Source organism: Indicator indicator, chromosome 11 (genome assembly GCF_027791375.1).
Source record: "Indicator indicator isolate 239-I01 chromosome 11, UM_Iind_1.1, whole genome shotgun sequence".
NCBI classification, from domain to species: Eukaryota; Metazoa; Chordata; class Aves; order Piciformes; family Indicatoridae; genus Indicator; species Indicator indicator.
In genome coordinates, this window is record NC_072020.1 from 14,067,568 (window position 1) to 14,083,824 (window position 16,257).

The following is a 16,257-nucleotide window of genomic DNA, read 5'->3' on the forward strand; positions in this document are numbered from 1 at the left end:
TTTGCTATTGCATCTTTTTCTCTCATCTAAGTGTACTGTTCTATCTACTATTTTACTCTTCTGAAATTTTAAACTGCCCCTGATTATTTTAGGGTCTAATTCTGTGTAGCTGAGTATTTAGGGTTGGTAATAATCCACATCACTCAAAATAATCTGCCCACCAAAAAAAAAAAAAGGTAAAGGTTTATCATTTCTTCAAACATATTTCAATAAATGAGCCTTCTAGTGATGTTGCCTTCTAAAATTGCTAGTAGAATGGTTGTTGATGCAAGTACAAACATCTCAATTTCAGATCATATTATAATTCAAAGTGAAAATGCAATGACGAGAGAGAGAAAAACCACTTTTTAACCCTACCAAAGAAACAAACCCCCCAATGATTTAAAGATTCTGGATAAAAGCATCAAAAATATGAAAGCTTTTCCCATAGGAAGTTAAAGAAATAAATTGGTTGTGTACCTAGAATGTCTCTGATTAAAACATCTCCAGAAAGAAAATATGTTAACAGTTTGTTTATAAGCAAATGCCATCATCTGGAATATTTGGAAACATCAAACAATTCATGATGATGACTCAAAATCCACTGAAATCAGTGTGAATTCACCTGCATTGCCTTCAAAGGGCAATGGGTTAGGCTTTTACTTCACTGCTTATGGAACAAAATATTTTCTAGTAGTTTCCAGGCTTTAGAAGAATTAATTGCTTGGTCAAAGGTACAATGCTTTGGAAATACATGCTGTAAAACTCCAAAAATGTAGTTGTAAATGTAATAGAAGATAGGACAAGCTATGCATAAGGAAAGAATTTGAAGAAGGCAAATCCGTAAAACCACACAAAATGAGTTAGCAAGCAGGAGAGAATCTTCAAAAGCATTAACAAATGCAAATTTCTTAACAAATTAACATTTCCTACAAATTAACATCACTGAGAGAGTAGCAGGTACTTACATGTAACCAGGTCTAAGGTAGTTGATGCTTATTTGAAAGTGGGATCTACTGCTATTCTGCTCGGACATGTAAGTTCATGCCAGGCTTGTTGCTGCTACAGCCAGAACAGCTCTGCAGAGCTATCAAGAGACTTGGGCTGCAGATAACACATTTGCCTTACTTACCATACCACCGAATCTGGAGTTTTCTGTCAACACAGATGTAATTGAGTTTAAGTCTCAAGCAGTGTTTTCTCTTCTATCCTTGTTATTCTTAAGGTCCTTTCTCTATCTCAAGCTGTTCTCCATCAAATACGTTCCTTAAAGCAGAGAGAATTTAATAGAGTGGGTATGTTACACTGAGCAGGCAGAACTGCCCAGCAGTTGGACAATGGCTTTTGCTCCTGAAAAAGTGAATTCAGAAAAAAAGGTGCCCCAGTGACTCAGGCATACTTTTGCAGAGTGACTGCTTCATGATCCTTTTTTCCTCTGGCTAGATTGCATTTCCCAGTAAAGCAGCACAGCCTACTCTTGTGACAATTTCTGTAATACATCACAGGAGCCCCATGGCCACTTGGACTGAAGATGAAAAGGGCATGAGATACCTGAACTGTGACTTGTAGAAAGTTCTACAGTAGCATTGCTGAATTCCCATTTCCATATTTCAGCTAAAAGCCTTCACTCTTGGCTTTGGGTAGAGAAAGACTTTTGATGAAAAGACAAAAAAGACACTTGCCTTAGTCAGAGGCTCTGACCTCCAGGAGAAGAGACTGTCAGTGGAAAATACACACACTACTTTGCATTTTTATAGGCAACTGTTTAATATGAATCTTTAGCTTCTCCTAAAATGGATCTGCAAGAGATGACAGCTACATAGACATTCCGTGACCAGGCCACACATCTGCCGACTTTATTCTTGTGCTTTAAAGCTCTTTTGGCCACTTTGGGGTACTTATTAACAAGGGATAGTTATAATAATGAAATAGCTAAAGAAAGAAGTGATGGCAGTCAAGTGGGCTACTCCCCTGCCTGCTTTTCTCAGTACCTTGTAAGTAAGCAGTGCGACATTGATCACTGTAAATTAGACCACGGCAAAAGCCTTTTAGGGCAGTCAGTTTCATGTACCCTTTACCCTGGAATTTTTAAGAATTTCTTGCTAACTAAGAGCTAATTGGTTCTTACCAGTTCACTTTTCTCTCTAGTTCTGGAGGAAAAAAAAAAAAAAAACAACTAAAAATTAACAACTTGTCCTCACCTCAACCCTGCCTTGGCCACTCTTCAATGCTTGACACAGCCTGTGCCAAAGAAAGAGATCTTGTTGCAGAAGTTTCATGGGTCCTTGGCATGTGTGATCCCAGGCATTTTTCTCACATGTCTGATCCAAGTTCCAGTCACAACAGAAACATACAGTAATTGAACTGATTGGTTGTCAGCTTTAAAAAGGTGACTGTATCACTGTTTTTCAGTGTATTTTTATCACTCTGGTCAGTATCATGTAGCCCTCTGTGCAGGAAGGTTACTTGATCCTGCAGGAACAGCTCTGAGGTTGGTTGGGTTTTTTTTCACCAGCTAATAGCGTTTAGCATTTCACCAGGCCACATTAAACTCAGTGTACAAGCAGTTAAGAAAAGTACTGTATCTGGCACTGTTTAATGTCACTGACATGAAATGTGAGCAGCTGTGCCAGCATTCCTGAACTCTGAAAGTACTTTACCTTTCCTCTGTCTATTGGCAATTAAATTCCATTTAAATACATTTTTGGGAAATAAATACATTTTAATACAGTGCTATAATGTTAGGAAGGTCAAAGGATTAACTATGTCTTGTCATTTAGATATTAAAAGAAATCATGATCGTTTCAGATCGTTACAGAGATGCCTGGCTGCCTTTTATCTCCAGTTTCACCAGCCTGAGGATTTACAGTGCTCTGTGAGTGGCAGAGCTCTGTGGTTGGGTAATGAAAATGCTTTACACAGGTTTTAGGTATGCAGGCACACACACTGACTGCTACTTTAGCCTTAGCATGTTGTCATTAGACATCTTTGGGCTGAGATGTAATCCTTTAAGAAACAAGGCCAAAACTCTGATTAATATCAATAGGCATCAAAAGCCTCTATTTCACTAATCTTTAAAAAAGAAGACTCCTGTGTTTCATGCGTAAGTCATGAATGGGGGTATTTTCCCTTTCTCTGCTTGTTTTTATATTTCCTTAAAAAAAGAAAATTACAAAATAACTTTTTTTTCCCCTTCTGTTGATTTTGATTATATAAACCTGAGAAGAAAAGGGACATTTTCCTTCCATCACAACTACATGACCCATTTCAACACATAATCTGTGCTGGAATATGGCTTCACAGGATTGCACATAGACTGGACAGCTGCTGAGGCTGGAGGGCTTCTGCTGGTGGGTAACTTGTTCCTCCTGGACAGTAATCAAAAAAGAGATACTTTTGAACATCAGTTCTAGGGCACCCATTGCAGACAACCATCCAGGGACATCCCAAGTGCCTGTAAAGACTCTGGGGAAGAGATACTAAGAACAAGATCTGCATAGAAGCAAGAAAAATCCATTATTATTTTCCTGCTGTTTGATTGGAATTTTCTTTTGATGTATTAAAATATCCCTCAGTAGACAGTCAGGCTATGCAAAACTAGCCTGACTCCACCAATTTTGAAGTTTTCTGGGTGATTTATACCTGGTGAAGAACTTTACTAGCTTGCAAGGAAAAGAAAGGAGACAGTTATATGAGGAGGGCTGAGGAAGCATTTTTTATGCTCGAGATAATACAAGAACAATGGTATTCCCAAATGCAGAGAATGGAGACAAAGGGGCCATGGAGTCAGAATAGATACCAAAATGGAAATCTCCCTTTCCAGCAGTGGTTATAGCTAGAGATGGGCTCAGATTTGAACCAGATAACAGGTATACTCTTATAACTACCTCTTTTTTTTTTTTTCCCCCTAATACAGTGATGTGTAAATCAAGTCAAATTAAAACCAATACCACACAGGCTCACATCGTGGCAGCACCAGCAGATTCCTTTCCAATTTAAGCAGAGAAAAACAAACATTCCTTGCCAGAAGCAGCTGTGTATAGTCATTTCTAACTATATCCCTTCCTTGAAATTGGAGGGATCTTAGTTTATGAGATCCAGAATCCCATGTGATGGTTGATTTCCAGTTTTGCATTACAAGGAAAAACAATCTTGAAATTACAAGATTGACAAAATGCAACTGATCTCCAGAGACATGTATTCCTGAAGATTCTTGAGATGAGAACAATAACTTTTGTAAATACCCTTTTTGTGCATCTTTGGTTAATTTTCAAAACAAAAAGGGTACTATAACAGATTAGGCATTATCATAACCCTTAATGAGGTACTATTTAACCATCTTCCAAATCATCCAAAATCATTCCCACTTTGTGAAACGGCAAAAATTTCACGAGCAAACCTCAGAAGCTACAGGAATTTTTAGGCTCCCAGACAACCACCTGTTTAAAGCCTTCTACTGATTTATGAGTTATATCTGAAGAAGAGTTAGCAACAGCCTTTTTGTGAGTGTCTGACTTAAACACTGAGAAATGGTATCTGGATTTCTCAGTGTAGGTGAGACAAAATAATGTATCTGATTATCCCTTTAGGCATTTGACTGTCAATATAGCAGAGAGGAAAACACTAAAACAATAAATAAATAAATAAATAAAAATGGAAACTCTTTGCATGTGTACTCTGCATGAAATACATTATGGAGTTCATAGCCTGATATTCAGCTGATGTAAACCAGCACTGTTACCTTAAAATCAAACAAGCATTGCCAATTTGCTGCAGCTAAAGATGTGGTGATTAGCTGTTTCCATTGCCTGGAAAAGCACAGAAGAAAAGCAAAACTGAGAAATATTTTACTGTATCTTATATACATGATTTTAGAAATGGGAACAAAAGAGTCCTTGACAAAATAAACCCAGCAAATATATTTGTGGATGTTATCTGACAGTTCTAATAGTTCTCACAAGTAAACAAAGCTCAGTTCAATAGCAGATTATCTATTTTATGTGAAGCTGAATTCAAATTGCTGCTTTTCTCATTACAAAAGGGATGTTCCCCTTAGATTAAAAGGAAAGTGGACTATATCAAAAGCTCTTCCAATCCAGCTTCAATGCTTCCCTTATGGTGTCCCTAGTCTCAATTCAGACTTATTTCTATATTTATTCAAGGAGTCACTCTTCCAGGATCTCATGATGTCTTTAGCACATGGACAGAGTATGGAGTTTGGTGCCAGGAATGCAGTGCAAAAGAAGAGGGGGGGGGGAGGGGAAAAGAAGATATGAAAAAAAGGAACACAAAAACACAGAGAAAACAAGTGAACAAATGAACCAAAACACACTGGGCTTCAAAAATGAGCAGCCACAGTGGGGTTCCGCTGCAATTTGATTATATAATAACCTCTTTTCTTCCCCTGGAAGGTAATGCAGAGTTGTGAAGTTCAAATGTAATACAGAGGATGTTGTTTGTTAGAGTGGAAACAAAGTGACAAGCTAGTTATAATGCCAGGCCTGTTTCCGATACTTTGAGAGAAATACGGATGTTATGTGTTGAGTGTCAGTTTGAGTTAGTTTTATTTAGTTCTAGGAACAGAAACGCTTTGCTTTGCTCCCAGGGTGCACACAACAAAGGTTAGACCCTTCCCATACGCTGAGTTTACTTCAGCTGTAAATTATATACTGCAATAGAGAAGCATGGCATGTCTTCTGTGAGTGAAGTACTGCCAAATTGGTTCAGAGAGAAGAAATGGCTCCTCTTTAATCTTTTCCATACTCTTTGTCACGGATCAAATTCTTCCACCTTCTTGTAATGCATGGTGCCTTACTCTTAAAATAACCCTACTGCAGGATATGGTATTACTAAATCTGAGGAAGGTTTATCAACCCCTGCTGTGTTTTAACCATGGGGGTGGGACTAAGTCGGAAATTCTGCAGAGATTTTAACCCAAGTTTCCTCCATATTGAAAGGCTCTTTGGATGGCAGCTAGAGTCAGAGACAGGGATCAGTACCTACCCACAGAACCAGACTGAGAAGTCTGGCAAGCTCCGGTCTCTGACATGCAGCACGTGGTTTTGTGTGGATCGATGTTTAATTAACAGTACCCTTGACCTTTCTGAAGAAAATTACAAAAGACTATTCAATCACAGTTTGTCTCTCAACCCATCTTGGAATAGGCTTGTTCCATAACTGAAGAACTGTGCCAATTTCAGCTTATTCCTGCTGACATGCTGGGATCGTCATGACCATGCAATGCAATATAAAGACATATTGGTAACTGGGGATCCTAGGGCTCACTTCTGTGAGTTTTGCAATGGTTACTCTACCCATGATTTAACATAGAGATGAACAAAGAACTTAAAATTGATAATTCTGTTCCAAATCAATCAGATAAACCACCGATTCGTACATAATTAAAATCCTACTAAAATAATTGTAAAAGGCATCTTTCTGCAGGTCTAGTATGTAGATTTTTATGGTTCTGCTTTTTTTCACTAACATTAAGCCCTTCTGGGGACAAATGTTTGGGCAATTACTGTAATTATGATAAGAACTCTATTTCCCATATGAAGTACAGAAAATGAATAGCCACACAGGACTGTATAATTACATTTACCCTCACCCATCCCCAAGAAAATCTTTCACTCAGGCAGCATGAGATTGTTTATTTGATACATCAGTGTTAAAATCATACAAATGCACATGGAAGAAAATTAGGAATTAAATTATGTCTTCTCTTTGAGTCCCATTAGGGGAGCTGAAGGGAGCAAAGAGAGGACAAAGTAACGTGAACTCAGTGTGAAGGAATGTAGCTAATGTTCCTTATCTGACCTCATGCTGAGCCACAGCACCAGTGCGGAGCAGTTCTTCTATGGCATCATCCTCATAACCCAGCATGCCCTTCAGTATCTCAACTGTATGCTGTCCAACAAGGGGAGGTGGTTTCGGATGTGACACAGCAAATTCACTGTATCTGACACCTGGTCCTGCAAAAAAAGGAGATAGGATGGAGACTATTTTCAGCAGTTACTGCCCATATTTATATTGAAGTGTCTAGGTTAGTGCAAAGGAAAACATCTCATTTTCACGGCAGTTTTACCACAGAGATGCTATGTTCTGGAATTACAAACTAAAAGCTTTCAGTTCACAATAAAGTACCAACAAGCCAGTTTTTAGCAACTCACCCAACTGCAGAATTGCTGAATATTCACCCAGCATTAAGAAAGTCTTCCCAGTGATATGTCAGTCAGGGTGCTCTGAGTCATATTATATCCCAGGGTCTACCACTCTCTGCTACCTGAGGGACACAGGCAATGCCCAGCCCACACAACAGGATGTGGTGCCAAAACCCCCACTCTGTCTGCAGCAGGAGACAGCACAGGCATAAGAAGGCAATGCAATGCCATGTTAACACAGTCACCCATAGGAACAGGGCACCAGACAATGGGAGGCAGCAGTTCAAGTACCTCTGCAGCATACTCCGTTATCTTCCAGTGATGTAGGACTGACATAGTGCACAGCAATGATACTACCCAGCTTGGTTTATATTTTATATGAAAAATACAGGTAGCAGCAGCCATTAAAAAAAAATGAACAATGATTTATTTACCCTGGCAATAATAATTTCAAAGGCGGAAATCACTTAGGGAAGCTGCCAATGATGTGAAGACTTTTATACCTACTGCAGGTAGATCTCACATTTAGCAGCCCTCTGTGGTGAACTGAACTGAGCTGTCAGTGTAGGACCCTGCAGACAAGCAGCTACACCATCCCTACCAGTCCCAGAAGAGAATAAGCCACAGATTTCCTCTAAGATCAAAACTGACGTATGCACTCAGCACATGCATGGAAAGGCCAATAACTTTTCTAGGAAAGGACACACTTATTGTGCAGTTCTAAGATACTGGTAACGACTAAACCTAGCTAGGTGAATTGTGATCACCTGTTTCTCCATAAAGGAGGTGGTAGACAAGTACCTTAGGCGCCGACCTCTACCACCCAGTCATCTTAAGTCAGGTGAGATGACCTTCAACCCACTAGGAAGCCAGATCAACATTTGACTTTCAGAAAGAGAATTCTCTCCTCTTTTCCATGAACTCACTAAAGAACCATGGTCTAGCTAAATCCCGAGTCAAGAGCAATACTGAAATGGAAATCATATTCAGAGAATTGCTAGCTGGGATCAACAAAAAAACATTTCAATGAGGAATCTTTTCACTAATCAGTACATTTTAGTGGGTCTGGCTGATGGAATTCAGATCATACCTGCTCAGGTTTCTGAGGACTTCAAGCTAAAACTGACTGTGAAGCAGCTTCAACTATGGTGATGCTGGAAAAATGGGCTGATATGACAAAATGAAATTCAATAATATTAAGGGGAAGGAGCCACATTTCATTATATAAATTTGTAATTATATAACTTACATAATTTTAAATTATATAAATACAGGGCATGGGACAAATAGCAAGGTAGGAATAGCTAGGGGTTATTCTAGATCACAAAGTGAAGATGAGGCAACACCATGCTGTTGTGAAAAAGGCAAGTGTCATACAGGGATGTACAAACAAGAGAGAAGCCTGCAGGACACATGAAATAATCTTTTTTCTCTAGTTAGAGCTGGCAGGTCACAGCTGCAGCAGTGTCTGGTGTAGGGACCCCACTGCACAGCCATCTGGAACACCTGAAGAGGTTCTACATGACAGCAACCAAAATGATCACAGCAAACATCACAGACTGAACAAAGCTGGATTATGGACTTGAAAGAAAGGGCAGGGAAAAATATTTTCAAAACTGCTTTCAAAAAAGTATAAACAATAATCAACAGCAAAACCAACCAACCAACCAAATACTAACCAAACAAAACTATTAACAAAACAAAACAAAAAACACACAAAACCCACAAAAACCCCCAACCCAACCCCTCCCAAAATCCCCAAGACCTTTCTGCAAGGAGGAAGTACATTCTTTATTATGTCTATGATGAATGAGAAAAAAAATATTTAAATTGCAGCAAAGGAAACTGAACTTAAGTACCAGAGAAGAAACTTTTATAATGGAAGGGATAAGCACAATGCTGAAATAGGCCCTGTGCAGATGCTGCCAAGTTCATATTAATCAGGTCTTCAAGAACAAAAATTATCCTAGTACAGACGATCCTACAGCTGATCCCTGGGGCTTGCTGATGGGTTAAGTCATCTCTCACAATCCCATTCACTCACTAACAGTCATGAAAGCTAAGAAGCACCTCGCATCAAGGATAACTTCCTGTTTACTCATTCCTCTAATTCTACTCACTCTGAATACGGTTCAATTTTCAGAGGAAATCTCAAGTGAAAGATCAGCACATTTTACCAGCACATTTTAAAGTGACAGGTGACATCATTAGGCAATATTTGTATTAATTCCTTTTCCTTAGACTGACTGAGGGCTGGACTGGCACTAGTGCAAGCCACAGGAATGATCTATCAGAAATGCTTCTGCAGATCACTTGAAGCAAAAATGCCCCTTAGACATTTATTACTCTAGAAATTCATTGTAGCCACAAAACTATTAGGCAATTTCTATTAAAAAAAAATAAAGCAATGATAATCTAAATGTGTGTAGCTGTGAACTCTTTCTACTGAGAAATCAGCAACCCTCAAAGGAACTATTTAGCAGCTACAGACTTTTCACTCAGTTGTGCAAATTTTTAATAGTATAAAAATTGTGTATCTCAAACCTTGGGAATTTTTGCAGCAGTACGAAAAGACAGAATAAAAGCTCTAATGAGAGAAAACCAAAATTGACATTAAGTGTACAACAGGCATAGAATGCTTCACGCTTCCCAAAGAAATTAATCTTACAAACTAGAGCATGCTAGAAAATTGCACAGCAATTATAAAACCAGTGTCTTCCTTGAGCTTTTATTGTTTGATGCATAATTCATCACGCTACTTTTCACTTTGATAGAGTTATAAAGTTATCTACATTCATTCAAAGGAGGTACTTGCTAATGATCCATCATTAACGATTCTCTGTTCTTTCCTTGTGTAACTTCTACTTGGCTTCTGTGTCAATTAGGAGGGTGCAAAGCTTGCCAGTCAGGCTTCAGCAATCCCACGCTCCTACTGAACAACGCTCCCGGAGAGCAACCAGCAGAATGCTATGCAAATGCTAATTAAACACAACTGCCTTATGAGGAAACCATCCCTTGAGGCAGAGAGAGGTGAACCGCTTTAATTAAGGTCAGAAGCATTTGCATGTGGGTGAGTTACAGGGAGCTTTGCAGATGAAAACAGGCCTTTGCTGGGGTAGAAGCAGGGCTGCTGGTTGGAGGAGGTAAGACAGCAGTCACCTGTGCACCCTGCTGTAAGCAGGCTACTGCATCAAATTCAGCCATTAAGTCAAAGGGACGTATAGAGTCACCATGAAAAAAGCAATGAGGGAACGAGTGATTGCTGTGATTTTACCTTTGTCCTTTTAAAGAAACTAATTTCTCTTTCTCCTTTGATTATCATTGCCAGTATACCAGAGAGCTCTCACACCACATTTAAATTCTAAATGAATGCTCTTTTTTTATTATTATTATTATTATTATTACTATTATTCTGACCTTGGCACATTACTGAAGCACATGCTGTGCACACAACATGATGCACAAGAGTTAATAGTGCAACAATAAATTAAAATTCGTATCAATTGCAAGCACAATGACAACTGTACCAGGATATCTTGAAGAATTCCCTGGTACTTGAATTCAACATCATCATCAATTCCATCTTTAGTGCCTATCTATTACAACATTGCTAGACTTCTAACTGAGCTATTAGTTTAATAGCTCAGTTTGATAAGTCCATACCAACCACATTAAAGCAAAAAAGACAAAGCTGAGATAAAACTGTGGATACAGGTCCACAGGAAGAGCCCTGAAATAATGAAATGCCTTTGAACATTCACCATAAACTGATGAAACACACAGGAGTCTTTGCAACATGTCACTGGGCACTGCTGAGATTTGGGGCTGCAGAAGCAAAGTCAGTTTTACTCTATAAGTAGCAGAAATTAAAGTTGAATTTGAATGATATTAAAGGTGCAGAGTCCATTATATAAAAGTGGATAAAGGTAATAATCTTAGCTTTATTCTGACAAATAGCAATCCTGCAGCACTGTGCAGCAGTCACCGGATAACACTTTTTCTACACCACAGCTTGGAGCATATTGAAGCAATCTAACTCTGAAACTATGTAGAGGGAATCAGGCCTGGGGACAGCCAAGCTCAGGGAAAAGTCATGATTATTTGTTATTATTCAAGTGGGACAAGAAAAAGAAAAGGGAAGTTTGAGCTAATGTATGTGTATGCATTTTGCTTGCAACATATCACCTAAATTTGCTAAAAAGAGCAATGAGAAACCTAACACCACTCATTAGTTAGTACTATACCAGTTCACAGAGTAGTCTATATACATGTTGAATCACACAAAAACAAACCAAGCCCTTGTGCTTCTTCCAATAACATGGTGTTGCTACATAAAAGTTTTGCAATTCCAATGAAATATTATCAACAGTCAACAGTGATGGCCGAGGGCCAGTACATTTGCACCCAGATCCCATATATGCTCAGGTCAAGTGTTTGGAGCATGCAATCAGCTGGTTATGAAATTGGCCTAAAGGAGGATCAGCAGGAAACAAGTAGTGACTTTTAAGGCAATGAAAATACTACAGAGTAAGTCAGCAAGAGGGGCTTCATGGCTGCCCTGATGGATATTTGGGTGTTAGAAGTAAATTGTGCATGGATATGTCACCAGAATTAGAACATGAAGATGTAATTTTGAATGTCTGGTCTCTTCACTTTGGTCCCAGCCATGACTTCTGCCAATCTGTTATTGACAACTGAGAAGATGTGATGCCCAAGCACACAGTACAGCCCAGCTTTGCTACACTGCCTTTATACCAGGCTTCTTCCGCTTGATGAAACACAAAGTAGAAAAGTACACAGAGAGAAAAAAAGCTCTAAAAGGTCCTGCAGTTATGAGTAGATCACACAGGCTTCAAGGAGATGTCTAGAATGAATGATCTGGTCCATGTTAACTGGGGAACTCCCACATTTTTTCCGGTTTTTACCATAGATCTGAAAATTTGGGAGTGTTGGGGACTTTTCAGGAATCTATTTAATCCCTGGGGAAAATCCTTTCCTTTTGAATTCCAGTAGCATTGATTTGCCTTTTAAGAACAACTTGCAAAAGGTTCGAGCAAATGAGATAATATTGAAAGACTTGCTTGTCCTTCCCTCACTGCAGCTTGTACTCCCTCCCCCACTTAGAGCGAAGCCACACAGTGTTCACTTGGCATCCAGCACAGCTGAGAGGGTGGAAAACTTTGGCAGGATGAGTAGGAATGAGTAACTGAGAGTGGAGAGGATGGACAAACTTTTTCAAATGGTAATAAAAAATGCAAACCTTGTTCTAGGTGCCATACAAACATACGTAGGGGAGTAAAAAGCATCAATACTAGAAATATCTACAAGTCATCTGTTTACCATTTCTCATGTGGCCAGCAATGACTGTTATGGGAGAGCTATGAAAACCCTCCAACGTCACAAGGGACAAGAATGTAAAAACTGCAGCACTGTGAGGGGAACGAGTTGACAGGCAGAGCACAAACATTGTTTATGCCTGATAGCCTTAGATGGGTATCTAAAATTCAGGCCGCTTTTAAACCCACACTTAGGCATTCAAAGCATCCATTACATAATTCTTAAAACCCTTTGCAAGCAGATTTCTAAAAGTACTTTCTTACCTGAAGCTGCATAAATAGAAATGCATTAAAAAAAACATTTTATGTATTTCCTATCAGCAAACATCCTGGATATAATCAGTGTAAATACCACTCACCATTTATATAATGCTTTAAATTTTCAAAGTGTCACCACACTCACTGTACCTAATTAATCTTGCATGATTGCTGGAGTAAAGGAAATCATTTATCAGTCACTTTGGTTGCATATTTGAAAGTAATCCCATGTAATTACACCATGCGAATAATGCAATTTTGCGAGAGGACTCTTGGCACCAAGAGGCTTTAAGAAAGTTGGAGTGAGGTAGGTGGTGTCTACTGCTTCCCACATGTATCACCTCACAACGCTGAAAATGTGGCCTAACTTTTTCTACAGGCTCACACGGTTCCACTCCTTCCCAAACCCCCCAAAGACCTTAAGAGAAGACTCAAAGAAAAGACAGGAAGGAAGATAACTAGTAAGAATACCCAGAGAGAGCAATTGTAAAGAACCATAAATTCCCCAGGTAATAATCTGTAGCTCCATTTCCTAAGGAAGCAAGTTTACGTGTCTGTGCTGTCTTTCTAATCATCTGTTTGTCTGCCTCATCCCCACCACACACAGTAACTTCTGAATATGTCAATCCTAACCAAAGGGTAGAAATACCATGGAAAAGTTCTTCCCAGTGCTGTGGGAATTGACAAATGCTGAATGACAGGCACCCAGGTTACTGCTGTGATGACATCAAAACCCCCAAGAACACAGCTGTGATATATTCTGTTTGGCTACAAATGACTCACCATTAAGTAAAGACACAGCTCTGTAAGAGTCACCCAGCACATACCATCCTTCACGGGGGAGACAGGGCGTAAAGGACATGAGAAAGTTTCAGATTATTGTAAGGATTACATAAATGGCTTATAAAGGATATAACTCTGAAGGGTAACAATATTTAATTTCAGTGTTCATGAAACAACTCCTTCTAGGTATCTTTTCTGCAGTGCTACAGAAGGTGCACTCAGGCTGTGCAAGCCCAAGACAAGGAAGTTAGGGACTGCTGGTTTAACAGAAAGCGTTCTTGCAGGAAGGAGCTGAAGAACTAGATGGCAAAGAAGAGGAACTGGGAGAAGCCTTGTGTAATTATCCCACACCTTGAAAAACTCTAAAAGGAAGAACCTAGAGACTGAAAATTCAAGCTAAAAATCTGATTTGTCTCGTGTCATAATCTAATCAATACAAAACGCAATACACAATCCCACCACAGGATGCAGGTTAAACACAGGCTGTTTAGCTAACACAGAAATGATGGGGAGAGGCTAAAAGGCTTCTGCTATGCAGGAGGTCAAACTATATGATCATAATGGTTATTTCTGGGCACAAACCAGATGAATTTCTGAAATGCCCATAAGCAAAACTATTTCCACACAACAGGGCTGGAGTTAAGATGGCCTAACTGAACCTCTTCACATACTTAAGAAGTCAAACAACATACTACTTCAGGTAGACATCTTTACTGTAAACCCCAAGACCTTAATTACTATATCTTAAGGAGAATAATTAGTGAGAAGTGTCCTTCTAGTATGGAATAAGAACAAACAAAATGAAACTAGCCTCTTGTAAGGACAGAGAATTGCCTAGTTGCAACATGCTCACAAGATCCTGAAAGCTGAATCATGTCCCCAGCTGCACAGGAAGACAAGAAGCTCCACAGGGCCCTCCTACTGAGCTTGGTGAAAACTATTTCCAAGTCCCATGCCTTGTGGTTAGTGTTACCCTGCATGTTGGAATAAGACATACCAGCCAACCCAGAAAGTGTCTGTATCTCCTCAGTACACCAACTTGTCCTTTCCTATGTCCTGTCTCCAGATGTAAGTTAGATTCTTTGGCTGTACATCAGCTCTTCCTTAGTCTTTAGGCAAACAGCCAAAGACCAGTTATCTAAAGTTGATTCTAGTCTCTTAATTCAGGATGCAAGACAATGTCCACTAAGGAACTGCACAAAGAGGTTGTGGAGTCTTCTTTGAAGACTTTCAAAGCCAACCTGGATGTGTTCCTAGGTGATCCTGCTTTGGCAGGGTGGGTTGGATCTATCATTTCTGGAGGTCCCTTCCAAACCCTAACATTCTATAGTTCTATGAACATACACAACCTGATCCTAAGGCTGGGCCTAATTTTCTCTTTAATCTCTCCCTTGCTAAAGTGGCACCTTTTCAGGGTATGAGACTTTAAGCTTTTTCCAAACAACTGGTAAAAATAACCAAAAATTAAAAACCTTTGGGTCTTCTTTTAACATGGGTTTGAAAGAATATTCAAAGCATTCTCCAAAGCAACTTTTGAAAATATGTTTATCACTCCCAAACACCCTGACAAGGTTCACAAGTCTGATCTTGCAGCATCTAGGGGAACGCTTTTCTATGGCCAGTTCTTGATGACTTTTTCTAGTTATTTCTATATACTTCTGTAAGTGTAGACATCAGGACAAGGCACAGATTGAGAAGAAAAAACATTTTTGTGTCCCCTTTATCTTTAAAGAGCAGACTAGCTCTTTTTCAGTACAACTTTTAATGGGAATTTATGCTAAGATGATTATTTGTGACAGCTGTAATCATGCTTCTCTAAGTCTGGTTTCAAAACCAGAGGTGTCTGTTTCATAGGTCTACCTGGCATTCCTGTCTGATTGTATTTAATCTCTCTGTAACAACTCCTTTGGCAGCAATGGTTGGTAGCCAGAATAGAAAGTGAGCTGGGTGGCAAACGGTTCAAGACAGAAGCCATCTATCACATTGCTTTGCTTTAGTTCCCTAACCTCACCACAACCCATCTGTATATTAGTACAGATGATTTATTCATTTATTTAGGATGATCAATATCTTACAACATCCATCTTAGCCTGCTAAGAAAGAGAAACAGAAATGAAAGTCCTCTTCGGTCCACCTGTAGCAGAACTATTTTCAATAATTTCTCAAAACATCTAAGTTGAGTAATTTTTCCTCAACAATCTCTTCTTTTGGCCAAAGGATTACGTCCCAGAAGGGGTATATTGTTCTAAAAAGGCCAAGATCAGACATATAGTTAGATGTCGAGTCATGCGTCTGTCATGTGCTGTGTACATATTGCCATGCACATTTATTCTACACATCTTTAGACTGTTCCTCTGTGGACACAACACACAGACATATAAACCTTCACATTTGGAAAATTCAACAGTCAGTCAATGTTTTCTTGCCTGGTTACTGACCTACACCAAGTAAGTATCTGCTGAGTGAGTATTAAAATAATGGAAAAAGCCATCAGCTGCAGCACAGCCAAGGAAATTCTGGTGGCTGAAATTCTTCATCATAGATGACAGCCAGGTAACTCTATGTGTGAGCACCATGGAAATACTTGGAACTAGATTCTCAAGCAAGGCATCTGTGATTAAGTAGGGCTGAGCACTATGCACAGCCTGATCATTCTTCCAAAAGCTCTCCCACTCCACCCTCCATTTACTTCTGCTATCCCTTGTGCAGCAGAAGGAGGCCAGTTCCAGTGCACAGGG

The 16,257-nt window shown here is 39.3% G+C and overlaps 1 protein-coding gene across 1 annotated transcript in view; it reads right to left on the bottom strand.

Annotated features, from left to right (window-relative positions):
- Positions 1 to 6,789: 6,789 nt before the first annotated feature.
- SUGCT (succinyl-CoA:glutarate-CoA transferase) overlaps positions 6,790 to 16,257 on the bottom strand; it is a 308,741-nt gene continuing 299,273 nt past the window's right edge. Inside the window, exon 14 of the mRNA XM_054385138.1 lies at positions 6,790 to 6,953. Coding sequence (XP_054241113.1) covers positions 6,790 to 6,953 — 164 coding nt within the window. The remainder of the gene's footprint in view (positions 6,954 to 16,257) is intronic.